Source organism: Sphaerodactylus townsendi, linkage group LG01 (assembly GCF_021028975.2).
Source record: "Sphaerodactylus townsendi isolate TG3544 linkage group LG01, MPM_Stown_v2.3, whole genome shotgun sequence".
Taxonomy (NCBI): Eukaryota; Metazoa; Chordata; class Lepidosauria; order Squamata; family Sphaerodactylidae; genus Sphaerodactylus; species Sphaerodactylus townsendi.
The window spans coordinates 148,001,138-148,024,379 of record NC_059425.1 but is presented as its reverse complement, the minus strand read 5'-3'; the positions used below and the strand labels follow the sequence as shown (position 1 = coordinate 148,024,379).

At 48.0% G+C, this 23,242-nt stretch overlaps 1 protein-coding gene across 1 annotated transcript in view; it reads left to right on the top strand.

Annotated features, from left to right (window-relative positions):
• PRIM2 (DNA primase subunit 2) overlaps positions 1–22,546 on the top strand; it is an 87,681-nt gene extending 65,135 nt beyond the window's left edge. Inside the window, 2 exon segments of the mRNA XM_048505878.1 lie at positions 15,985–16,053; positions 21,556–22,546. Of these exon segments, the coding sequence (XP_048361835.1) occupies positions 15,985–16,053; positions 21,556–21,777 (291 nt within the window). The 3' untranslated portion in view covers positions 21,778–22,546.
• Positions 22,547–23,242: the final 696 nt, after the last annotated feature.

Below are 23,242 nucleotides of genomic sequence, written 5' to 3'. Positions count from 1 at the left end.
TAGCAACAACTTTTTTCCAGAAAAAAAACTCCTCAAATCTTTAATTTCCTTCTGTTTGTTTGAGGTTGGACACACAAACCCACACACACACACACACACACACACACCCCGCCATTTTCCGTCCCCCATGGAGTTAACAGAATCTTCTTTCACCTGGTCCTGTGGCTTGCATGACCTGGTGTGTGCCCTCTTTCCATTGTAATGGATGAACTCTCTTCTCAGGGAGACATGTTTTAGTTCGGCATTAGGAGTATATGGAGAGATCAAGGATATCTGGGCAAGTATTCTTAGTCACTCTTTTTCCTTTTCTGCTCTCTCTGATTCCTTTGCACTTGCTCATAGCTTCCTAGCACTTGAACACTGTTTGCAATCCCAGTCACTCACAGTTTCTAGTATTTGCTGAAAGCCCCTGCCTCAGCACTGGCATTGTAAGCTGCCTTGAACCACAAAGAAAGGTGGGGTATAAATGTGGTAATATATAAATAGAGCTATTGACGCCCTGCAGAGCTTGGCCTTCTTTATCCCCGAGTTGGTTCAGACCCCTCTCATCCAGTTGGTATGTGCAAATTCACAGGAGATCGCGTTATTGCCAGTTTTCTCCACATTTTCTTTGGGTGGGCTGCACCTCTTATGACTATGACCATCACTGAGCCGCAGATTTCTCTGGACTGAGGCATTCGGTCATTAAACCTGCAACAAGTCATCGGATACTAGGGACAAAAACACTTATGAAATCTGTAGTCTTGTAGGTTTGTGTAGTCGACCCACGTGGTCAGCGTAAGAACGAGACGAGACGCGGAGATAACATCTGGTGGAGATCGCCAGCAGCGGGAGCCCGGAGGTCCGTGTTCCTAGCGAGTCTCCCGCGTGCTGGTTCCTGGCACCCTTTATTGTTATTCTATCGGGGGCGTGTAGGAGGGACCCGGGGAGTTCCGGGGAGATGGGAGGCGGGGAGAACCGGAGATCATCATGTGATGCATGATCTCACCTGGCTTCACGATCTTGAGGAGAAGGCGTAAAGCGTCTGAGCCTAATCCTCACCTGGGGTAACTGAGATATGGCGCCCGTGATACCGGCAGCCTGGCGCAGTTCATGACCCGTGACTCATAGGGGTGAGGAGTGGGGGTGCTGTGCGACCAGGCGGTTAGAGGTCCGCTTGGCTGCCCCAACGCTTCTCACGCACGGTGCTGCTGTTGGTCAGCAGTGCGATACTACATCTCTCCTCCTTTTACATTTTAGAAAGGGGGGACGAGAAATGCTAAGGGGTGATTTAAAGGGGCGGCTTGTCTTCTCCGCCCGTCTGGTCAAGCTGACGAGCTGCTTATGTAACATTAGAACTGATTTAGCGGGGTAAGGGGTCGAGGGGCTTCTTACACACGTTACCAGGCAATATTAGACACACATTGAGCGCAAGCAAGATCGATAGCGAGGCACACAATTAAACCAATGCAGAGCTGCACAATAGCACTCAACCATCCTCCGGCAGCCAGCTCCAGAGGGCTGACCACCAATGAGGCAAAACATCATATTTCAGGGATTAGATACAACTTCTTTGCAGCTCCGCGTACTTTCATATGAATCCAAGTGGGAATTATCAGAAAGATTAAAACAACACATATTATGTACATTCTCACAACCTTTGGTGATGTAATAACAGCAAGTAATCAATAAGCTGACACGATTGTCCTGGGGTCGCAACGGCAGTTCACACCACTGCTTTCGGAGGAGCCAGAGCTGTCAAGAGCAATGGAGGTAGAAAGTGATGGACTTCATAAAGGGCACAGGCCAACCCGGCCAATAGCTCTTAACGTTGTAAGAGGCGAGTCGGGGACTCCCACTAGGAAGTTCGCGAGGGAGGCGAACCTCGCTGAGGGCTAGCGCCATCCGGCTCGACAGGAGAATTAGAAAGGCAGAGCTGAGCGGCGCGGCGGCGGCGGCGTCAGACCGGGTGGAGACACAGGGTAGGGCGATGGTGGCGTTTACTGAAGGCAACAAAAGAGTTCGAGCAGAGATTCGTGCGGAATGTAATTAAGCGTTCTCTCGCGGGTCCAGAACCAGCCCCTGGGGAGCAGGATGTTTCCGATCACCGGGGAATGTCCTCCATGTGTGTGCAGTTCCAATTGGCCGAGCCGACGAATGGGCCGAATTAGGTTCCCTTCGCCTTTAACTCGGCGCTCGGTGATGCGGCGCGGAAGTGTTGCGTCGTGGTTAGCGACAGTCTTGGTGACAAGGAGAGCGCTTTCAGCCGGGAGTTTTACAGACGGCCGAGGTCCCCAGTAAACTCCATAGAGTACCTGATGGATGAGGCATTCATGAAGGAACGGCGAGACTCCGTAGGAAGTCTCCGAAACTGCAGGCGGGAGCAGGCAGGAAGCTTAGCGGAAGGCTTCCGACTCTAGAGTACTGGCCCAGGCAGAAAAGATGAAGGCACGTTGGCAGCGGCAACAAGCTGCACTGCTTCCCAGATGTTGGGGCCTGGTGAAAGCTCGCTCGTCAGGGGTGGCCGATAAGCCATCGGCAGGAGGCAGAAACGGAAAACAAGGATGGTGGCAGCGAGTTGGCTGTGGCCCGGTGATGATGTAAAGAGAGCGACACAGAGGTTCTCGGGTAAGTCTCGAGGTGAATGCTTGCTGGTATGCAGCAACTCTAGGGCAGCTGGTGTTGAAATTTAACGCCTTGGCGTCTCCCAGGTCATTCGAAGTCTTTAGGCGTTGGCGGCGGCGTTCCTGTTGAAGACCGCCATGGGCGGGATCCTTTAGAGAGAGATGTGTTCCATCTCCGGGATAGGGTTGGTTTTCCTCTGGCGCCATTCCATGGAATTTGGCCTGTCATGGCGAATGTCAAGTCCCTCAAGGGACCTGTAGTGGAAGAGGGACTGAAACACACCCCCTTTCCCCAGGTTATGGGGGGGGGGCGAGGTCCCGTAGGCTCAGTTCTAGAGGCGGATGGCGGGAGATGCGGGACCGGGTTTTGTTTGAGTTGGGGTTTTAGAGTTTAGAGTTTAATATAAAGAAGGCTTGTTTTGCAGTCTGTGAAGGTTGCTTTTAATGCAATCCTCTCCTGGGGGCGCCAGCTTACTCTCTTTCTTTTAATTGGTTGACAGGAGGGTAGGGGCAGGTAGGCGACCCTGGTGGGAATTCGGCTTCGAAGTATCCAGGGTAGCTGGCTGCTGCAAAGGTCCTCGGAGGTCGAGGCAGAGAGAACAGAAGCGAGGGTCCGCAAAGAGTTGTGGGTATGCATGCTTAATCAGCAACACAAAGGGGCTTTTAGGCATGCTTTTGGGGGGAATAAGGTGCATCGGAAAATGATGATACAATCAGGCGATTAGAGGCGGAATTCACCGCGACACAAAACAAAAGGGGGTTTTCTTTACAAAGGGTTTGCACTTACCGTGACCTTGGTGGCTAGACGCAGGAAGCTGGATGGTGCTAAAATTTTGTGATCGAATTATCTTGGGGAATTGCCGCCGCCGAGACCGCTTCCCTTAAAGGGTTCGAAAGCCATTCTGGCGCTCTAACGCTGCGTGGTACGCAATAAAGTTGCCAGGCGGCTGCAGGCATTCTAACCCAAGCGAGGTTTTGGGTATTAGGGGCATAATGGTGGCAGCCCCTTCAAACTGGAGACCCTGTCCTGACGGTGCTCGCGGTATCAGGGCGGGGTGAATTTTTAATCCAGGGAGAGACCAGTCAGCCAATTCGGCCCTCCGCCTCTTACTGTCCGAAAAACAGAAAGGAGAGGAGGAGGGAGAGGAAACAGTAGTGGCTGGATTGGGATCAATGATCTCGTGGCGGCTTTATCCATCCCAGATTAAAGTCGTTTTGACCTGACCTTATGAGGGTCCCTTTCCTAGAGATTGACATGGATGTCTAAGGCGCATGGGGCGGACTGTCGGCTGCCGCTTCGAGTCCTGGGCTGTTGACCTTGGCGGGCGGATGTCTGGGCCGTCAGCGGTTTATTCCACGGGTAATAGCGGGCAAGCCTCGGTTAGCCACTGAATTAGAACCACTTTCGGCTGCTCTGATGTGGCGGTGGCATCAGCGCCCGGTGTCCCGCAGGCCCTTGAACATACATCCTTCTGAGGCTAGCTCCAGGTATGGGCGGGAAACTCCCCGATAAGAAGCGTCTCCACCGCTAAGCGGCGGTGGTGTAGGCTGCGCCATGTTGGCTGCTGGGGCTTCGCCAACCTTTGAGTCGGCGGGCAAGCGGCGTTTATGTGGGGCAAGAGAGAATCAACTGAGCTGAGCTGGCTCCGCACGCAACGCTCACGCAATAGGATGTTTGTGGAAGCTTGGAGATGGGTCTGGGTCCTTGATTAGCGTGGGTCGATCACTCGGGGCGGTGAACAGTCCCTGTTCAGCGGCAGAGGCCTTTGGGCAACACTAGCTTAATAGTCCCGGTAGGGATGGGCTCGTCATACTGGGTTGAGGCGACAAGAACCTGCGATGGGGGGGGCTTAAAGGGGAGATGGTACAGGTGCATGTGAGCGAGTGATGCCAATGCAGAGGTGGGGGGTGGTTCTTGGCAGAGACGCTGGTGTTTTGGGTCTGCTCTGAAGTATTCTCCTCCTTGGTCCTATGGGCTGTGGGAGGCAGCCGGTGAGGGGAGTTTCCATCGGCAGACGTCGTTTCTCCAGTGGAAGCCTTTTCTGGCATCGTGGGCACCGGGTTTTGGTGGCCTTCTCACCTCGGGGAGGACCCTCCTCCATCGGGGTTGTAGGCCCCCGATCGGAATACCTACACTCCCCGCCGGAAGTGTGTCGGGTCTGCAGTTAAAAGCAGTCATCCTGGAGGCTGCCTCCCGCCCGGTGGAGAGTGCTGCGGCCGAAGGCTAGCAATTGAAGGGCGGAGGATCGACGATGTCCTAGCAAGCTTCAGCATAGCGTAATAGGCCAGTTCAGGATTTTTTGCCCAGGCCATGCGCCCTGCGACGCTCGTGGAAGCGTTCTCTTTCGCGCAGGCGATGAGGGAGCTTCGTTAAGCTGGGCCTCTTAAGCTATCTACCTGCACCTCTTGGCGCTTCCTGGAGCCTGTTCACAAGCTTCGGCATAGGGCTCTTGGGGTTTTGGCCGGATGGTGGAGAGAAACTCCTGGGTTGGTTGGTCGGCGTTGGGGACGCGGACAAATGCCTTATAGAAACACTCCAGAAGGCGACAGTAAGGGAGTGGCCTCAGGCAGGACAATCTGATGGTTAAGGTTGGCGAAGCATCGAGCAGTGAAAGCTGAGCGGCTGTGTAGGCGCCGCCGGTATCCTACTGATGCATTGGCTGGCCGGAACTTCAGCACCGATGCCGTTATGCAGGGCTCAGGAGCATCGCGAAAGGTGGTTTTCAGTCAGTCCGGAACCATTGGGTGATTCCTACGCGATTGCCTCCAGTACTCGCGTGAGGGCTGGCGAAGATGATTCCTCGTCTCGCGTCGCTTTCTTGAACTCAGTGGAGGATGTTATAGTTTAAAGCAGCGTTACTTTCGACAACTCGCCCGAATAGCGTACCCTCCCCTCGGTATCTGTGAAATGGGCGGGGCATAAATGCAAGAATATCGGCATCGTCTTCGTCCAGAGGTTTCTTTCTTCTGCAGATGGTGGCTAATCGTTCCTGGCGAGTTTTGAAACCAGCGCCATTAAATGGCTGGCCAGGTGCAGTGGCGGAGCGAAATGAAGAACGACAGGGGAGGCGGGTTGAGCCAAGGAGGAAGTTTGAAAATGAAGAAGGAGCAAGGGGCAGAAGGAGGACAGGCGTCCAATTTAGTGGATAGAGAAATTCGAGGGTTGAAATTGAAGGTGAAAGATCGAAGGAGGGCTACCTACAACAGGGAGCCATATAGGTCTGCAGGCTGATGGCGACATAACATTGTCTCCCCATCGTCAGTAGCGAGTGACATCGGTAGCCACGAGGCTCTGCAATGCGGGGTAAGCCTCGATGTTTTCCAGTCATTAAGATTCAATGTCCCCCCCTCTGGGTACCATGGACACTGAGCTTCTAATCTCCTCAACCAATTTAGCAGCTCCCTTCTCTCTTCACGGGGACTCCTGGCCGCGTGTTCCATTCGCAGCTTTCAGTTCGTCAACGCAGCTTGTCATAAGCCCCATGCTTTTACGCAGCTCCCATACTCCTGGTGTTCGTCGGGACGAGAGAGTGTCCGGTAGGACGCGTGTCTGAATCGCGCCTGATCCAGGAGGACGAAGCGATGCAGCGGGTAGTCCCTGGATGCGCCGATCCAGCCGGACCGGTATCGCGTGACCCTTTCCCGAAGCTGACGGTGAGCAGGGTGGAGGTTCGGGAGGATTCCGGGTTTTACGTACCAACGTAGTACGACTCCGTGGTCAGCGAAGAAGCGAAGGCGAGACGCGGAGATAACATCTGAAGTGGAGATCGCCAGCAGCGGAGCCCGGAGCCAGTCCGTGGTTCCTAGCTAGCTCTCCAGCGATGCTGGTTCCTGGCACCAACTTTATTGTTATTCTATTCGGGGGCGTGTAGGAGGGAGGACCGGGGGAGTTCCGGGAGAGATGGGAGGCGGGAGGTCGGGAGATCATCATGTGATGCATGATCTCACCTGGCTTCACGATCTTGCAGCGAGGAGCCGTAAAGTTGCCTGAGCCTAATCCCCTCACCTGGGGTAACTGACCATTGTCCTGGCGCCCGTGATACAGGCAGCCTGGCGCAGTTCATGACCCGTGACTCATAGGGATGAGGAGTGGGGGTGCTGTGCGACCAGAAGGTCAGAGGTCCGCTTGGCTGCCCCAACGCTTCTCACGCACGGTGCTGCCGTTGGTCAGCAGTGCATTACTACATCTCTCCTCCTTTTACATTTTGTGAAAAAGGGGACCAGAAATGCTATGCGGTGATTTAAAGGGACTTTGTCTTCTCCGCCGGCCTGGTCAAGCTTTCAACGAGCTGCTTGTGTAACATTAGAACTGATTTGGCTATGGGTAAGGGAAATTCGAGGGGCTTCTTACACACGCTACCAGGCAATATTAGACACACATTGAACGCAAACAAGATCCATAACGAGGCACACAATTAAACCACGCAGAGCTGCACAATAGCACTCAACCATCCTCCGGCAGCCAGCTCCAGAGGGCTGACCACCACGTAGGCAAAACATCATATTTCAGGGATTAGATACAACTTCTTTGCAGCTCACGTACTTTCATATGAATCCAATTGGGAATTATCAGAAAGATTAAAACAACACATATTATGTACATTCTCACAACCTTTGGTGATGTAATAACAATAAGTAATCAATAAGCTGACACGACAGTCCTAGGGTGCAACGGCTTTGATCGCACCTCTGCTGCTCGGAGGAGCCAGAGCTGCCCAGAGCAATGGAGGTAGAATTGATGGACTTCAAGAAGGGCACAGGCCAGCCCGGCCAATAGTCTCCAGCATTGTAAGAAGTTTGGTGTCCGACTCCCACTAGGAAGCTAAGGGAGATCGAACCTCGCTGAGGGCTAACGCCATCCGGCTGGTGAGGGGAATTCGAAAGGCAGAGCTGAGCCGCGCGGCGCCCCGGCGTCAGACCGGGTGGAGACACTGGGTAGACGATGGTGAGGTTTACTGGAGGCAACAAAAGAGTTCCGCAGAGAGTCGGGCGGAATGTAATTAAACGCTCTCTCTCAGGTCCAGAACCAGCCTCTGGGGAGCAGGATGTTTCCGAACACCGGGGAATGTCCTCCATGTGTGTGTAGTTCCACTACCGAGCCGACCACGTAGCCCGGTCGGTTCCCTTCGCCTTTGGCTGGGCGCTCGGTGATGTGGCGCGGAGGTGTTGATTCGTGGTTAGCGACAGTCTTAGTGACAAGGAGAGAGCTTTCAGCCGGGAGGGTTTACAGACGATCGAGGTCCCCAGTCGGCGCCATAGAGCACCTGATGGATGAGGCATTCATGAAGGGCTTAGCCCAGACTCCGCCAGGAAGTCTCCGGCTTTGCAGACGGGAGCAGGCAGGAAGCTTAGCGGAAGGCTTCCGACTCTAGAGTACTCGCCCAGGCAGAAAAGATGAAGGATCGCTGGCAGCCGCAGCAAACTGCCCTGCTTCCCAGATGCTGGGGCCCGGTGAAAGCTTCGCTTGTGGGGTGGCCGACGCCATCGGCAGGAGGCAGAGCAGGAAAACAAGGATGGTGGCAGCGAGTTGCTTGGCCCTGTGATGATGATCGCAGAAAGAGAGCTGCACAGAGGTTCTCGGTAAGTCTCGAGGTGGTCTTTGCTGGTACGCAGCAGCTCTTAGGCTTGGCTGGTGGTCGCCTTTGACGCCCCGTCCCCCAGGTCATTCGAAGCCTTTAAGCATTGACGGCGGCGCTCCTGTTGAAGACCGCCATGGATCCTTTAGAGAGAGATGTGTTCCATCTCCGGGATGGGGTTGGTTTTCTCCTGGCGCCATTCCATGGGCTTTGGCCTGTCATGGCTAATCGGAGTCCCTCAAGGGACCTGTGGTGGAAGAGGGACTGAAACACACCCCCCTTCCCCAGGTTATGGGTACTGGTCCCGCCAGGCTCAGTTCTAGAGCCGGATGGCGGGAGATGCGGGATCGGGTTTTGTTTGAGTTGGGGTTTTAGAGTTTAGAGTTTAATATAAAGAAGGCTTGTTTTGCAGTCTCAGAAGGTTGCTTTTAATGCAATCCTCTCCTAGGGCCGCCAGCTTACTCTCTTTCTTTTAATTGCTTGACGAGGGAGGGTAGGAGGTAGGCTAATTCCTGGTGGGAATTCGGCTTCAGAGCCATCCAGGGTAGCTGGCTGCTGCAGGGGTCCTCGGAGCCCCTCGAGGGGAGGAAACAGGGCGAGGGTCCTGGGAGTTGTGGGTATGCATGCTTAATCAGCAACACAAAAGGGCTTTGAAGTTTGCTTTGGGGGGGGATGGGTGCATCCGAAAATGACGATACAATCAGGCGACAGAGGCAGAATTCACCGCGACACAAAACAAAAGGGGGTTTTCTTTGCAAGGGGTTTGCACTTACCGCGACCTTGGTGGCTGGACGCAGGAAGCTGGATGGTGCTAAAATTTTGTGATCGAATTATCTTGGGGAATTGCCGCCGCCGTGACCGCTTCCCTTAAGGGGCGCGAAAGCCATACTGGCGCTTTAACGCTGCGTGGTACTGCAATAAAGTTGCCAGGCGCCAGGGCAGCCATAACCCAAACGAGGTTTTAAAGTATTAGGGGCATAATGGCGGCAGCCCCTTCAAACTGTGGACCCATCCTGACAGTGCTGGCGGTATCAGGATCGGCCCAGATTTTAATCCAGGAGAGGGCCAGTCAGCCAATTCGGCCCTCCGCTTCTTACTGGTCGAAAAACAGAAAGGAGAGGAGGAGGGAGAGGAAACAGTAGTGGCGATTGGATAGATCAATGATCTCGTGACGGCTTTATCCATCCCAGACCAAAGTCATTTTGACTCGACCTTATGAGGGTCCCTTTCCCAGAGATTGACATGGATGTCTAAGACGCATAAGGCGGACTGTGAGCTGCCGCCGAGTCCTGTTGTTGACCGCGAAACGGGCGGATGTCTGGGCCGTCAGCGGTTTGTTTCACCCCCCCCAGATAATAGCGGGCAAGCCTCGGTTAGATACTGGTCGGGCCACTTTCCGCTGCTCTGATGACGGTAACATCAGCGCCCGGTGTCCACCAGGCCCTTGAACATACATCCTTCTATGAGCTAGCCCAGGTATGGGCGGGAAGCTCCCCGATAAGAAGCGCCTCCACCGCTAAGCGACGGTGGTGTAGGCTGCGCCATGTTGGCTGCTGGGGCTTCGTAGCCTTTGATTGGGCCTGCAAGCGGCGTTTATGTGGGGCAAGAGAGAATCAACTGAGCTGAGCTGGCTCCGCAGGCAACGCTCCTGCAATGGGATGTTTGTCCAGGCTTGGAGATGGATCTGGGTCCTGGATTAGCGGGAGTCGATCACTGGGGACGCGAACAGTCCCTGTTCAGCCGCAGAGGCCTTTGGGCAGCACTAGCCCACAGTCCCGGTAGGGATGGGCTCGCTGTTCTGGGTTGGGGCTTACAAGAACCCTCGATGGGGGGAACTTAAAGGGGAGATGGGCTGGGTGCATGTGAGCCGGTGATGCCAATGCAGAGGTGGGGGGTGGCTCTTTGCAGGGACGCTGGTGTTTTGGGTCTGCTCTGAAGTATTCTCCTCCTTGGTCCTATGGGTTGTGGGAGACAGCCGGTGGCGTGAGCTTCCATCGGCAGACGTCGCTTCTCCAGTGGAAGCCTTTTCTGGCATCGTGGGCACCGGCTTTAGGTGGCCTTCTCTCCTGGGGGAGGACCCTCCTCCATCGGGGTTGTAGGCCCCCATCGGGCTGCCTACACTCCCTTCCGGAAGCAACCGTCTGGTCCGCAGTTAAAAGCAGTCATCCTGGAGGCTGCCTCCCGCCGGGTGGAGAGTGCTGCGGCCGAAGGCTAGCAATTGGCGGGCGGAGGATCGACGATGTCCTAGCGTGCTTCAGCATAGCGTAATCGGCCAGTTCAGGATTTTTTGCCCAGGCCCTGATTGCCCCGCGTAATTCGCGGAGGCGCTCTCTTTATGCAGGCGATGAGGGAGCTCTGCTAAGCTGGGCCTCTTCGCCATCTACCTGCACCTCTTTGAGCTTCCTGGAGCCTGTTCACAACCTTCGGCATAGGGCTCTTGGGTTTTTGGCCGGATGGTGGAGAGAAACTCCTGGGTTGGTTGGTCAGCGCTGGGGACTTTGACAAATGCCTTATAGGCGCACTCCAGAAGGCCACCGTAAGGGAGTGGCCTCAGGCAGGACAATCTGATCGCTGGGGTTGGCGAAGCATCGAGCCGTGAAAGCTGAGCGGTTGTGTAGGCGCCGAGGCGCTCCCCTGCCGATGCACTGGCTGGCCGGAACCGCTTCCCAGATCACAAATTGTGCAGGGCTCAGGAGTATCGCGAAAGGTGGTTTGTAGTCAGTCTGGAACCATTAGGTGATTCCTACGCGATTGCCTCCATGCCTCTCTAATGAGGGCTGGCGAAGATGATTCTACGCCTCGCGACGCTGGCGGAGCTCAGCGGAGGATGTTATAGCCAGCAGCGGCACTTTCGGCACCTCGGCCGAATGACGCACCCTCCCCTCGCATTCTGTGAAATGGACGGGGCATAAATGCAAGAATATCGGTATCACCTCTCCGGTCAGAGGTTTCTTTCTTCTGCAGATCGTGGCTAATACTGCCTGGCGAGAGTTTGAAACCCGCGCCATTACGTATGCTTCTGACGGAGGTGCAGTGGCTTCGAAATGAAGGCGATAGGAGGGGCGGGTTGAGCCAAGGAGGAAGTTTGAAAATGAAGCGAGCAAGGGGTAGAAGGAGGACAGGCACCAATTTAGTGGATAGAGAAATTCCGGGTTGAAATTGAAGGTGAAAGATCGAAGGAGGGCTGCCTACAGCAAGGAGCCATATAGGTCTGCAGGCTGATGGCTTACATAACATTGTCTCCCCATCGCCAGTAGCGAGTGACATCGGGCGCCACGAGGCTCTGTAAAGCGGGGTAAGCCTCGATGCTTCCCAGTCCTTAAGATTCAATGTCCCCCCCTCTGGGTACCATGGACACTGAGCTTCTAATCTCCTCAACCACCTATGCAGCTCCCTTCTCTCTTCACGGGGACTCCTGGCCGCGTGATCCATTCGGGCTTAACGCCAGTTCGCCAACGCAGCTTGTCATAAGCCCCATGGTACGCAGCTCCGCTACTCACCGTGTTCCACGGGACGAGAGAGTGTCCGGTAGGACGCGTGTCCGAATCGCGCCTGATCCAGGAGGACGAGGCGATGCACAACGGGTGGTCCCTGGATGCGCCGATCCAGCCGGACTGGTATCGCGTGACCCTTTCCCGAGGCTGACCGTGAGCAGGGTGGAGGTTCGGGAGGATTCCGGCTTTTACGCACCAGCTTAGTAAATGCACTCCACGGTCAGCGAAGAAGCGGTGGACAGACGCCGAGATAACATCTGAAGTGGAGATCGCCAGCAGCTGGCTCGAGCCAGTCCGTGTTCCTAGCGCAGTCTCCAGCGATGCTGGTTCCTGGCCCCCTTTATTGCTATTCTATCGGGCAGGAGGGAGGACCGGGGAGTTCCGAGCCGGGAGAAGCGGTCGAGGTCGATCATCATGTGATGCATGATCTCACCCGGCCACGATCTTGAGGCGGAGGAGCCGCAAGCTGCCTGCCTAATCCCCTCACCTGGGGGGGGCAAGACCATTGTCCCTGGCGCCTCCGTGACTGAAGCCAGACAGTTCATGACCCGTGGACTGCGTAGGGGGACAGGAGGGGCAGTCTTGATGCGACTCAGAAGGTCGTGAGGGTCCGCTGAAGCGCCCCAACGTTTCCACTAATGTGCTGCTGGGTCAGCAGTGCATTACTACAGGTTTGTTTCCAACTTTGTTTACATCTGTACCAACAGTCTTAAACTGTGCTAAAGCAAAATTTAAAGAAGTTTAAGAAATTCTAAAGCAAATAGACGAATTCCTGGACTCTGTTGGTTGGCTGCCATACTTTTCACATCTGTTTAACAGAAAGTGACGGGAAAGGCAGACATTTCATCAGTTGTAACAGCAAAGGAGATCCAGTAAATGCTTCTTTGGCAGCATTGTTGTTTGATAAATTCAGCAAATATTATTTGTACATCTGTCAGTAACTATAAAGCAGTCTTCAGTAATGAGGACAGCAGGGATTTGTGCTGAGTTTATTGCTGCACTTGACATAGAAAGGTCAGCTTTTGGAAAAAGGTCTGGAAATCTGCATTTCTCAAGAATTTTCTTTCCACTATGAGGTTATCTCTCAGTTCCAGCAATTTTTTGTGTTTGATAAGCAGAGAATATACAATTTAATTATATAATGGTGGAGAGAAAATGACACAACTTGAATTTTGAAATGGCGTTGCATTTTACTGATAAGAATGTTCATTCAGGGCAGACGTGATTACATGAGGTAAAAATCGGAAAGCAGAGTGTATTAACCAGAGGTAGGAACATGCCTCTAGCAGTCGTTAAAACAGGAGGTTGCCTTTCTCATTTTGAGGAACTGGTAGAAACAATGTAATTTGAATATATCTTGTACAGAAAGTGGAAATGAGGTTTTTTTTGCAACTCCCCTAATTTGCTGCAAGTGTTTTAGATGGTAGGACAACCTGAATGTCTTAAAAAAGGGACATCGTACTTGAGTAGGTCATATTTTTATTGTTCAGGTCCTAGATTTATATTTCAAGCCACAAATGTGATTTTATGCTAACTTCTATGCATGAATGGTCCAGCCTAACTTCATCTCATCAGATCTCAGAAGCAAAACAGAGTTGACCCTAGTTAGTATTTGTTGTAGACAGGCAGAGTCAGGAGCAGCTCACAGCTGGGTCAGAAGTTTAATGGAATGAAGCACCAAGTACAGGAGGGTGATACAGAACTGAGTTCAGAGTCCAAAGCAAGACCAAAACCAGATTCAGGCACCAGAAATATAAACAGTGGCTTGCAAGTCCATGTACTATGTTGTTGCTACAACACAGCTTGACTGCCAGCCCTTTTTATAGCAGATATGTCACCCACCAGTGCAAACACTTCATGCAGTTGTGTTACTGCAATTTGGCTCCTGCAAAGACTTCTCACCAGCTCGCCCCAGAGCTGCTAGCCTGCTGCTGCGTCTTTTTCCCTGCAAACTGTCATGCAGCTTCCTCTGGCGGTTCTCTTGGTGCTGGAGAATCTCAGACTTGGGTCTGGCTGTGGCACCCAGCCTGTGCTTGCTCTCTTGTAGCCTCTGGGTCAGGTCCTGCAGGAGGCTCAGGCTCAGAGCCTGCAGGCAATACCTGGGACTCTGAGGCCAAAGCTGTGCCCACTTTCCCATCTGCGTCCTCTTTCAAGGGGCCCCCAGACATGTCGGACTGGTCCACAACAGTAATGGATAGGAGACCACCAAGGAAATGCCAGGTAACTACACAGAGACAGGCAATGGCAAAACAAATCTGAATGTCCCTTGCTTTGAAAACATCATAACAGTGGTTCCCAATTTTTTTCAGGCTGCTGCCCCCTTGGCTCCCAGGCCTTATTTCTAGTGCCCCCCCCCCCCCACACACATACAAACATACACCTCTCTCATGGTATTAGATCTACTGTAAATTCAAAACAACTTCTAATGCTGTAAACACACGTATGCATTTCACAAATAAAATGTGACCTAGTAAAAGTAAATCAATTTATTGAGCTGTTTTAGCAATATGAAAGGGTTTGGTTGCATTTCATCCATTATGTTTTTACAGTTTTAATCAGATGGATGTGCTTGGTGCAGGAATATCAGCTTCTCAACATCAGGCTGCGAGGCACTGTCCCTCCCCCATTTTCCCTTCCCATCCTGATTCTTCCCTTTCCTTCTCTCCTTTCTCTTTTCTTCAGGTCAAATTCATTCATTCATTCATTTTTACCCTGTCCATCCCCAAGGGCTCACAGTGGCAAACAACAACATAAAAACATTACTGCAATTAAAACAGCAATCAATATGTTAAAAGCAATTTATACAGTACATACTGAACAATCTAAGATGACTCACAACTTCCATTTAAAACCCCACCCCCAGGCCTGGTTAGACTTACCAGTTTTTATCTCCTGTTGGAGAGTGGAACAGAGAATGAAAAGGTGCCAAATTTTTGTATATTTTGTACATATTTAATTACTTGTTAATTCAATCTTAAATTATTTAAGCTGGTTTACTGTATTATGTATTGATTATTGATTTTGAGTAATATATACCGATGACATGTACTATATATTGATTAAGTGTAAGCAGCTCTGGGCTCAGCCTTTGGCAGGTGTAGTACAGGATATAAAACCAAATAAAGTAAAGAAATTTTAGATCCCCACATTCAGTAATTTTCAGTCTGTTTCTCTGCTTGGAAAGAAGCTGGGTGACTGCACTGAACCCCTGTTCTACTAAATATGATGTTGAGAACGCAATAAAGTACATCTTGACTTTGTCCCATAGTGCAGAGTAGTGGTTAGGAAGGTCTTTTTAAGAGAACCATGTAAACAGGGCACAGAGATTGAGTTGTAAAGATGTCTTTGCTGGCTTTTTTCTGGCTCTTTGCATTGGCTGTCTCCCCAAAATCCAGCTATACAGCAAGGAGAGTGCTACTGCTTTTCCTTTAAAAACTCTTACCTTTGCAAAGCAGCAACAGCCGGGCTCTTTGCCTTGGCTCCCCTCCACAGACAACACAGTGCGGAGAATACTGCTGCTTTTCCTTTAAAACTCACCAGTCTCCAGGATGGAAGGACAAAACCTTTTTCCTGCTATCTGGCCTAGGAATCTCTGTACCACCCCCCTACCGTCCCCAAATTTCTCATTGCTTTCCTTGATGTTTCCACTACCACACGCTTTGGGAATCCCTACTCTACAGTGACTTGTTAGCACTTTCTACCACCAAGTACTATAAAAACAGTGCTTTTAAATTTCTGTTCATTTGTAAAGCAATAATTAGTTTCAATGTCACTTGGTCAGGATCGTGAACCCTACTAGTGGATGGAAGCCTGTAAACTCCTCTTTCCCATTGCAGCCCCATCTGAGTGAATGTTAAGTGCTGTCCAGGCACTTTTGACTTATGGGTAACCCTATGAATCAGTGTCCTCCAAAACCTCCTATTGTTAACAGCCTTGTTCAGGTCTTGCAAACTGAGCGCTGAGGCTTCCTTTATAGAGTCAATTTATTTCATGTTAGGACCTCTTCCTCGACTGTCTTCCTGTCAGCTTTCTTTTTTGTCCAACTTTCGTCATGATTATAACTGTTATGTTTCTTTCACTTCTTCCTTTTTTTTTTGGTAACCTCTTTGTTGGTAAAATAATAAAAAAATTTTTTTTAAAAGGGAAGCCACTGAAGAACAAAACTCCACTTATGAGTTGTTTTGATAAACTCATTTTATTGTATCACTTTTAGAAAACATTGTCACATATAAACCTTTCAATTGTGTCAAATTTGGAAAAGTTATATGTTGTAGGATATTTTAATTGATTGCTTCTGTTTTGCTTTTCTAGATTTTGGACCTGGTAAAGGGTATGCATTACCAGTTGGCCTGTCAGAAATATTTTGAACTGGCACACAACGTGAGTGACTCTTTTCATTTTCTTTTAACAGACTAAGTAAAATTTCAGGGACTGTTTACATCTAACTTGGATGCTATTTGTTATTGATTAGTAAGTATAAGCTGAGATCAGTTTTAAATTAGTGGGTATTTTATTTATTTATTTATTATTGGGTTTTGTATACCGCCCTACCCCCGAAGGGCTCTGGGCGGTGAACAGTAGAACTTTACAACACATACAACAAAAACCCATTAAATTAAAACACAGCGGTCAATACAATAAAGTGGCGTCCAACATTAAAACCCGTATTAAAACCCTCCCAAAGAGGGGGGGAAGAAAGATGGGTCCTGTAGATGGTAAAGGGACCCCAAACACAGGAGAATAAAGGGGGCACTATCAGGTATAAACTGAGGTCAGTTTTCCGTTACATGTACCAATTGACATTCTGCAGGTGTTCAAAACATTACGCATAATTTTCGAATGAGTTCTAAGGCTGTGATTGTAGCAAATTGTTATGAAGCTACCCTATGAAAGGTAGTGTGATGAGGTGATTTAGAGTTTCAGATTAGGATCTGGGAAAGCTCTCTAAATGAAGTAAATAAATAATAAATACAGGTGAGGAGGCAGGTAAAAGGTAGGTTTAGTGATGAGTGGGAAGGAGAAAAAGAATAAGGAAAAATGAAGATATGGGAGTTGCCCAGAAGAGGGTAAGAAGTAGTTGGGGGAAAATAAGGGGAAAGTTTTCCCAGCTGGCAGAAGGTGCTGGGGGAGGAAGCAGATAAAGGTAGGTTTGGTAGAGCTGGTGGGGAGCAGATAAAAGTAGGTTTGGTAGTTGGTGGAAAGGAGAGAAGGAAGCGGGAAAAAGAAAAAGGCTGTCAAGGAAGGAAAGAGGAAATGGTGGGGGAGGGAAAATTAGATACCTCTGCATGTCTTGTGGGTCCTCCACTTGTTTTGTGGCTTTCTCCCTCTTATTTATAGTTCAGTAGTTATAAAAGGCTGTCACACACAGGCCAGCAGATTCTAGCCTTTTCATCTAGAATCCGCTCAGTTTAGCTGCTTACATGTATCATTCTCTGCTTTCTTAATGTTTATATTAACAAAATGAAGATTTCAGTTTTTCCTGGTGAATCTGCTCAAAACCATTCCTGTGGGCTATGAATAGTTACTCTTCATTGTTCTTGCTGATTTTGGCCTGCAGTGCTAGCATTTTGTAGGAACATCTAGAGGCAGATAAGAGGAATAACCAACATGGAAAACTTCCTCTGTCCACAGGTGAGAAGGGCCCTTCACAGACCCTTCCAAGTCCCAATTTTTGCAATGAGTTGGATCCCATGGAAGATTCACATGTGCATAGTAGTCCTTTCAGAAGCCAAAGTGCTAAAATTATTATTTGGTGCTTGTTTGTGCTAACTCATGACACTCAAAACTCATGACACAAAGGTGTTTCTTTGCTGCAATTTCAAAAAGCAAGTCAGATAAAATCATGTGAACCCTCTGTTGTTGATTTGCTTGCTACTGGAGATTCTTATACTGATCGGTCTGGGGGAATTCAGTGTCCATGCTGGAACATGCTTGCCAGGACTGGTCCAGGATTTTATAATCTTTTTGATTCCTTGGCCCTCCATCAAACTGTGATGGGCCCAACACATGAAAGAGATGAAACCCGGGATTTAATTTTTTGCTCTGAGCAGTTGCATGATAGCCTGATTTCAGGTTTACAGATTTGACCTGCTGCATGATATGACCACTAACTACTTACAGCCAAGGTAAATGTGGCTCCATCATCTCCCATGAGAAAGGGTCTAGTTTGAAAGCGTCCATTCATGGAGGCTCATGAATCCTACTGGATTCCAGAATGCTCTGGAAAATTTTAGGGCCTTAATTCATGTTCAGCTGAGACTTGAGTGGGATTGTTGAAAATGAACCTTTTTGAAGCTGTCAACAAAGTTGCCTTTGCATAAATTATGGTTTACCACAACTGGGTGACATGAAAAAGGCTGGGAGATGTCTAGAATGATTCTGACAGTGAACCTATACAAAATTTGAAATTTTATGGTATAGAGCCCATTGGAATACCTGTGAAGTGGTAGTAATGGCAGCAAAGAAATGTTACTACTCTGCTGTTATTGCATCAGGTAGCTCACATCCATCCAAGTTGTTCAAGATAGCTTATCAGCTGCTGACACCAAAATCCGAGTCTTTGTTGTGTCAGGAAGTAGCTGTGAAATCTTTGGCAAGTTTTTGGCCAAAAAATATCAAGAATATAGTCTGACGTGAATGTCAGTTGTAACTAAGGCACACCCAAAGACAAGACTAATACACCACCTGGTCTATTCATGGACCATTTTCTTCCAGTTTCCATAATGGATGTTGACAAGATCCTGGGATTGGTGAAGGCCACTCATTGCACTCTGGATCTGTGTCCATTCTGGCTGCTAAAATCATGCAAGGACCACATCAACGAACTCCTAGTATCTATTATAAATCAGTCACTAATTTGGGGCATCTTCTCTTGGCCACTTATCCATCTTATACTTGAAAAGACCATGTGGCCAATTATCACCTGGCCTGATGTGGCCAATTATCACCTGGGTTTTTTGGGCAAAGTGACTGAGAGAGCAGTAGCGGAACAACTGCAAGTCTTTTTAGATAACTCCTCAGCTCTAGACACATTTCAATCTGATTTCACACTGGCCTAAGCAACAGAGATACTTTTGCTATCTTTAGTTGACATCCTTCATCTTATTGGACTTATGTGCAGCTTTTGATACAGTAGATCATACATCTTGTTGGTGGAGTTGGAGACAGAAACAGGTATCAGGGTGTGTGTGTTGAACTAGTTCAAATCGTTCTTCACAGATTAGATTCAAAGGGTTGCTATGGGAGACCAGTTATTACCTTGTTAAGTTCCACAGGGTGCACTTCTGTTCTCCATGCTTTTCAATTTCTATGTAAAGCTATTAGGACAAATCATTCATAGCTTTTGGGTTAGGTGTCATCAATATGCCAGCGATGCACAACTCTCTATATCCTTATTCAAATCCCCTGGTGATGTTGTACAGGGCCTGAATAACTGCAAGGCTGCTGTGGTAAACTGGCTGAGAGTGAACAAATTGAAACTTGAAAAGTCAGAGGTGGTGCTGGTTGGGAAGGCAGGCGTTATGCTCCCCACTTCTGATGGAGTTCAACTAATCCTGGCTGACTCAGTTAAGAGCCTTGGGGTTATACTGGAGCCAACTTCCTTACAAGAGATGCAAGTTTATTACAAGTTAAAAAAAAGGGTTTCTTTGAACTCCACCTAGCTCAAAATGTGGCTGTTACACAGCTGATCTGGCCATCTGGACCACGCCACAATAACATCAAGATTAGAAAACCATAATACAGTGTGCATTAGTTTATCCAGAAGCTCCAGTTGCTGCAGAATGTCATGGCTTGGTTATTATTGGGGACTAGATGGAGCATGCATATTACATCCTGCATTTCACTGGCTGCATATCAGTTACTAGGCTCAATTTAAAGTATTAGGTAACACTTACAAAGCTGATCATGTCCATGGACCTTCATATCTGCGAGACTGTCTGTCCCTCTGTGCTCCACCCTGACCACTTCACTCATTGGAGCAAAAATTTCTGCAGGTGCCAACTTGCAAACTAGCAAAATCAACAACTGCCTATACATGTGTCTTCTCTGTTATGGCACCTGCTTTGTGGCATGGCCAGCTTGAGTAGGTCAGGAAAGCTCCCACTCTCACGGCTTTCAACAAAACAGAATTATTCAAGAGGGTGCTTTTACATAGGCACTAGAGTTGCTTTTTACTAAATGATTCACAAAGGGACTTGGAAAAATTATTAGGTACTATGGTCTATACCCGTGGTGGTGAACCTTTGGCACTCCAGATGTTATGGACTACAACTCCCATCATCCCCTGCCAATTGGCAATGCTGATGGGAATTGTAGTCCATAACATCTGCAGTGCCAAAGGTTCGCCACCACTGGTCTATACTATTGTGTATAGTTTGTTGAAACTAGGATCCTGCTATGGAATTTTGCATCATTAATATGTCATGTTATGCTTTGTTTCAGTTGTACTTTTAGACCTCTAATTGGTTTTACAGCCCTAATCCTATTACATTGTTTAGAGACTATCTCATCGGTTGCAATTGCATTGACTCACTCTATGTAATCTGTCTTGCATCCAAGTAAGAAAGAAGGACCATAAATAGCATAAATAAACTTTGAATAAGTTGCAAATCTGAAGTATTATAAAAACCATATTTTTCAGGCAATAATTAGGAATGTCACTTTAATACTAAGATTTGTGCAATAGGTTATATCCTTCCAAAGAATCTCTAAAATCTTAATATATGTAAACCTGATTGTTAGTTTAACCTGGCTGATTCAAAATACTTCCTCCAACCTTATGTGCTGATAAACATGAACATTTAATAGCAGGAAGAGGTACCTGTTTAATCTTAAGTTAATTAAGATGCCTTGTGTACAACCCTTGAGTTTTCTCATAATTAACACTCTTGTAATATTTGCCCAATGCAGTTACCAATCAACACATCCCAATTTGTGTATGGGATAATGTCTCCATTTCATTAATGTAAAGCAATAAGTGTAGTTCTTTTTTGCCAGCAGAACTATTGGAAGCAAAACACATACTGTGTTCTGACTTCTACGTAAATGATAGAGTGGAAGAATTTAAATAGACAATAATGTTCATCTGTGAACTTTCTGCTTAGATCAGCGGCCTGGTGGAGGGATGGGGAAGTTGGAGAGGAAAAAGTGTCCAGCACACTTTCCACTCTTCCACTTTTGGAAGAGCTATTTAGACCAGTTTTTAGCTATGTTCTAAAATCCTTGGTGTATATGTGTGTGTGTGTGTGTGTGCGCGCGCATCTATAGAGATGGATGGATGGATGGATGGATGGATGGATGGATGGATGGATGGATGGATAGATGGATAGATGGATAGATGGATAGATGGATAGATGGATAGATGGATAGATGGATAGATAGATGTGCATATTCAGGATGATAGTACAGAGGCAGCATGCTCAAATTGATCATGGCTCTTGTGAGCTATATTTGAAGGGTAGGGTACTTTCTGTTTGCACAATAGAGAATGCTCACCATTTTTACTGCTCCTCCCCAATGCCATATTAAAAACTATTCCCAAGGCTCACTTGTCGCTAGAAATGGCATTGGAGCAGTCCAGGGGGGAGGGCGGGGAAGATTGGTGTTTCGAATCCAGGCTATGTTATTTGCTACTTGTTATTTGCTACTATGTTATTTGCTACACCATGGCAAGGGTCCACAAGTATTGAAATGTGCTTTGACTCTTAAGGGTGGTAATTAAATAAGCTCTCAGGGATCTGCAATAGTGTTCAGCCAGATTACCCTCTGAAAGGTGACTGTCAAAAACTGAACAAAATAAAAATTAGTATGCATTTCAACTGCCAAGGTTGTAAAATGTAGTAACCAGACATACTTTTACTTTGTTTTTCTTTCCCTACATAGGTCAGTGATATTGGGTGGTCTCTGAATCATCCAAATCAATATTTTATAGAGAGTCAACAGCTACTCAGTGGCATCAAGGAAATCAAGGAAGAACCAAAGCCATCCGAAAACTCTCAGCAAAAGCACAGCAGCCAGAAAAATACAAACACAGCCACTGCCTCTTTAAATCCCGCAGAAGAAATGGAGTTGGAGGGACTGGACGACTGCTTTAGGGAAGATTAAGGAGCATATTTTTTCCATTTGCAGCTTGTCCTTCATGGCTCTTTCAAGTCCTTTGAAGTTGCCCTCTCATACGAATGAAGAGTCAGCATTGTGGGGAACAGTAGAATTCTGTTGCATTAAAGAGAAGTCTGTTAAATATAAAAAAGAAAAGTGCATTATAATTGCACCAGCCAAATAACTGTTGCTTCTTTTCTGGAAAGTAGCCACTCTGTATGGAATGCGAACTGCAAAATAGCATGCAAGACTTGTTTCTGTGGCAGTATGTCACATTTTTAGTTTTGGGCAAACGTTAGTTTCAAGCCTTCCTATCTTGTGCTTGTTGCGTTACTCAGCTTTTTCACTTGACATTGTTTTTAAAAAATAAATCAGAGTCTGAAATGTGAAGAGGGTAGATATGTTTATAATGTATTACTCTTGCAAACAAGGGGGCACTTCTTGCTATGATTCAAATTGTGAAGGTAGCTTTTTAAAAGGTGGATTTTCCCCCCCTTTGATTCAAATTGCGAGGATGGTTGTTTGAAAATCAAGCTCAAATATCACGAAACAGAATTCTCGACTAGGATCTTGGAAACTCAGGTTCAAATCCTCACTCTGCTGTGGAAGTTCACTAAGTGACCTTGGGCGAGTATGTCTTGGCCTAACTTACCTTACAGGAATAATACTTGAGAGAATAAAATGAAAGTGTAGAGACCAATTTATTTACGCTGCTTTATATCTCCACTGGGGAGTTAACCAGGATGTATATTTGTAAATAAATTACTAAAATTGATGTTTATGAGTTTGCACTGGTTGGAACTAGACGTTTTACAATACCGTTGATCTGCCATCAAATATTCCTCTTAAAGTATAATAGGAAAGTTTTGTGCCCAAAAACATCAAACAGAACCAAGACCTTCAACAGAATGTTTTCTGGAAAAACAATGGAGTTTCCCACTGTTGGAGGTATGAATACTTAAGAGAATGTTGCATAATTATAGAAAATTACATCTCTTTTTAGAAATGTATTTTCCAGCTTCAAGGATTGCCTTTGCTGTGCGTTCTTATTTCAAGAGTGATCTGCTTTGTTCCTATTACATTAGATTGCCACATCAACCAAATGAAATTAGGTTGAGGAAACCAAGAACAGAATTCAAATAACAGTTATTTGGGATGAAGTATTAAAAGCAAGCTAGTTTTGTAGTTAATGAGAAGATCTTTTATGGCTGCAAATTCTTGTCTCTGACAGCACTAAAAATTCTTTTCCCCTCTCTCCCATTGCTATATGGTTCCAATAGCCTTGCATCCTCTAATAATATGCTGTAGCAATTAATTATATTACAAGCTCAAATGCTTTGTAATGTAGCTTGTTGTCTCTCATTACTTCGTCAGTGGACCAACTCAGGTAATGCTTCAGTGAATCTGAATCCCTATTAAGACTGCTCATTCCACCCAGGCACCGAAATAGCTATCTTGTTGCTTTTTCTGG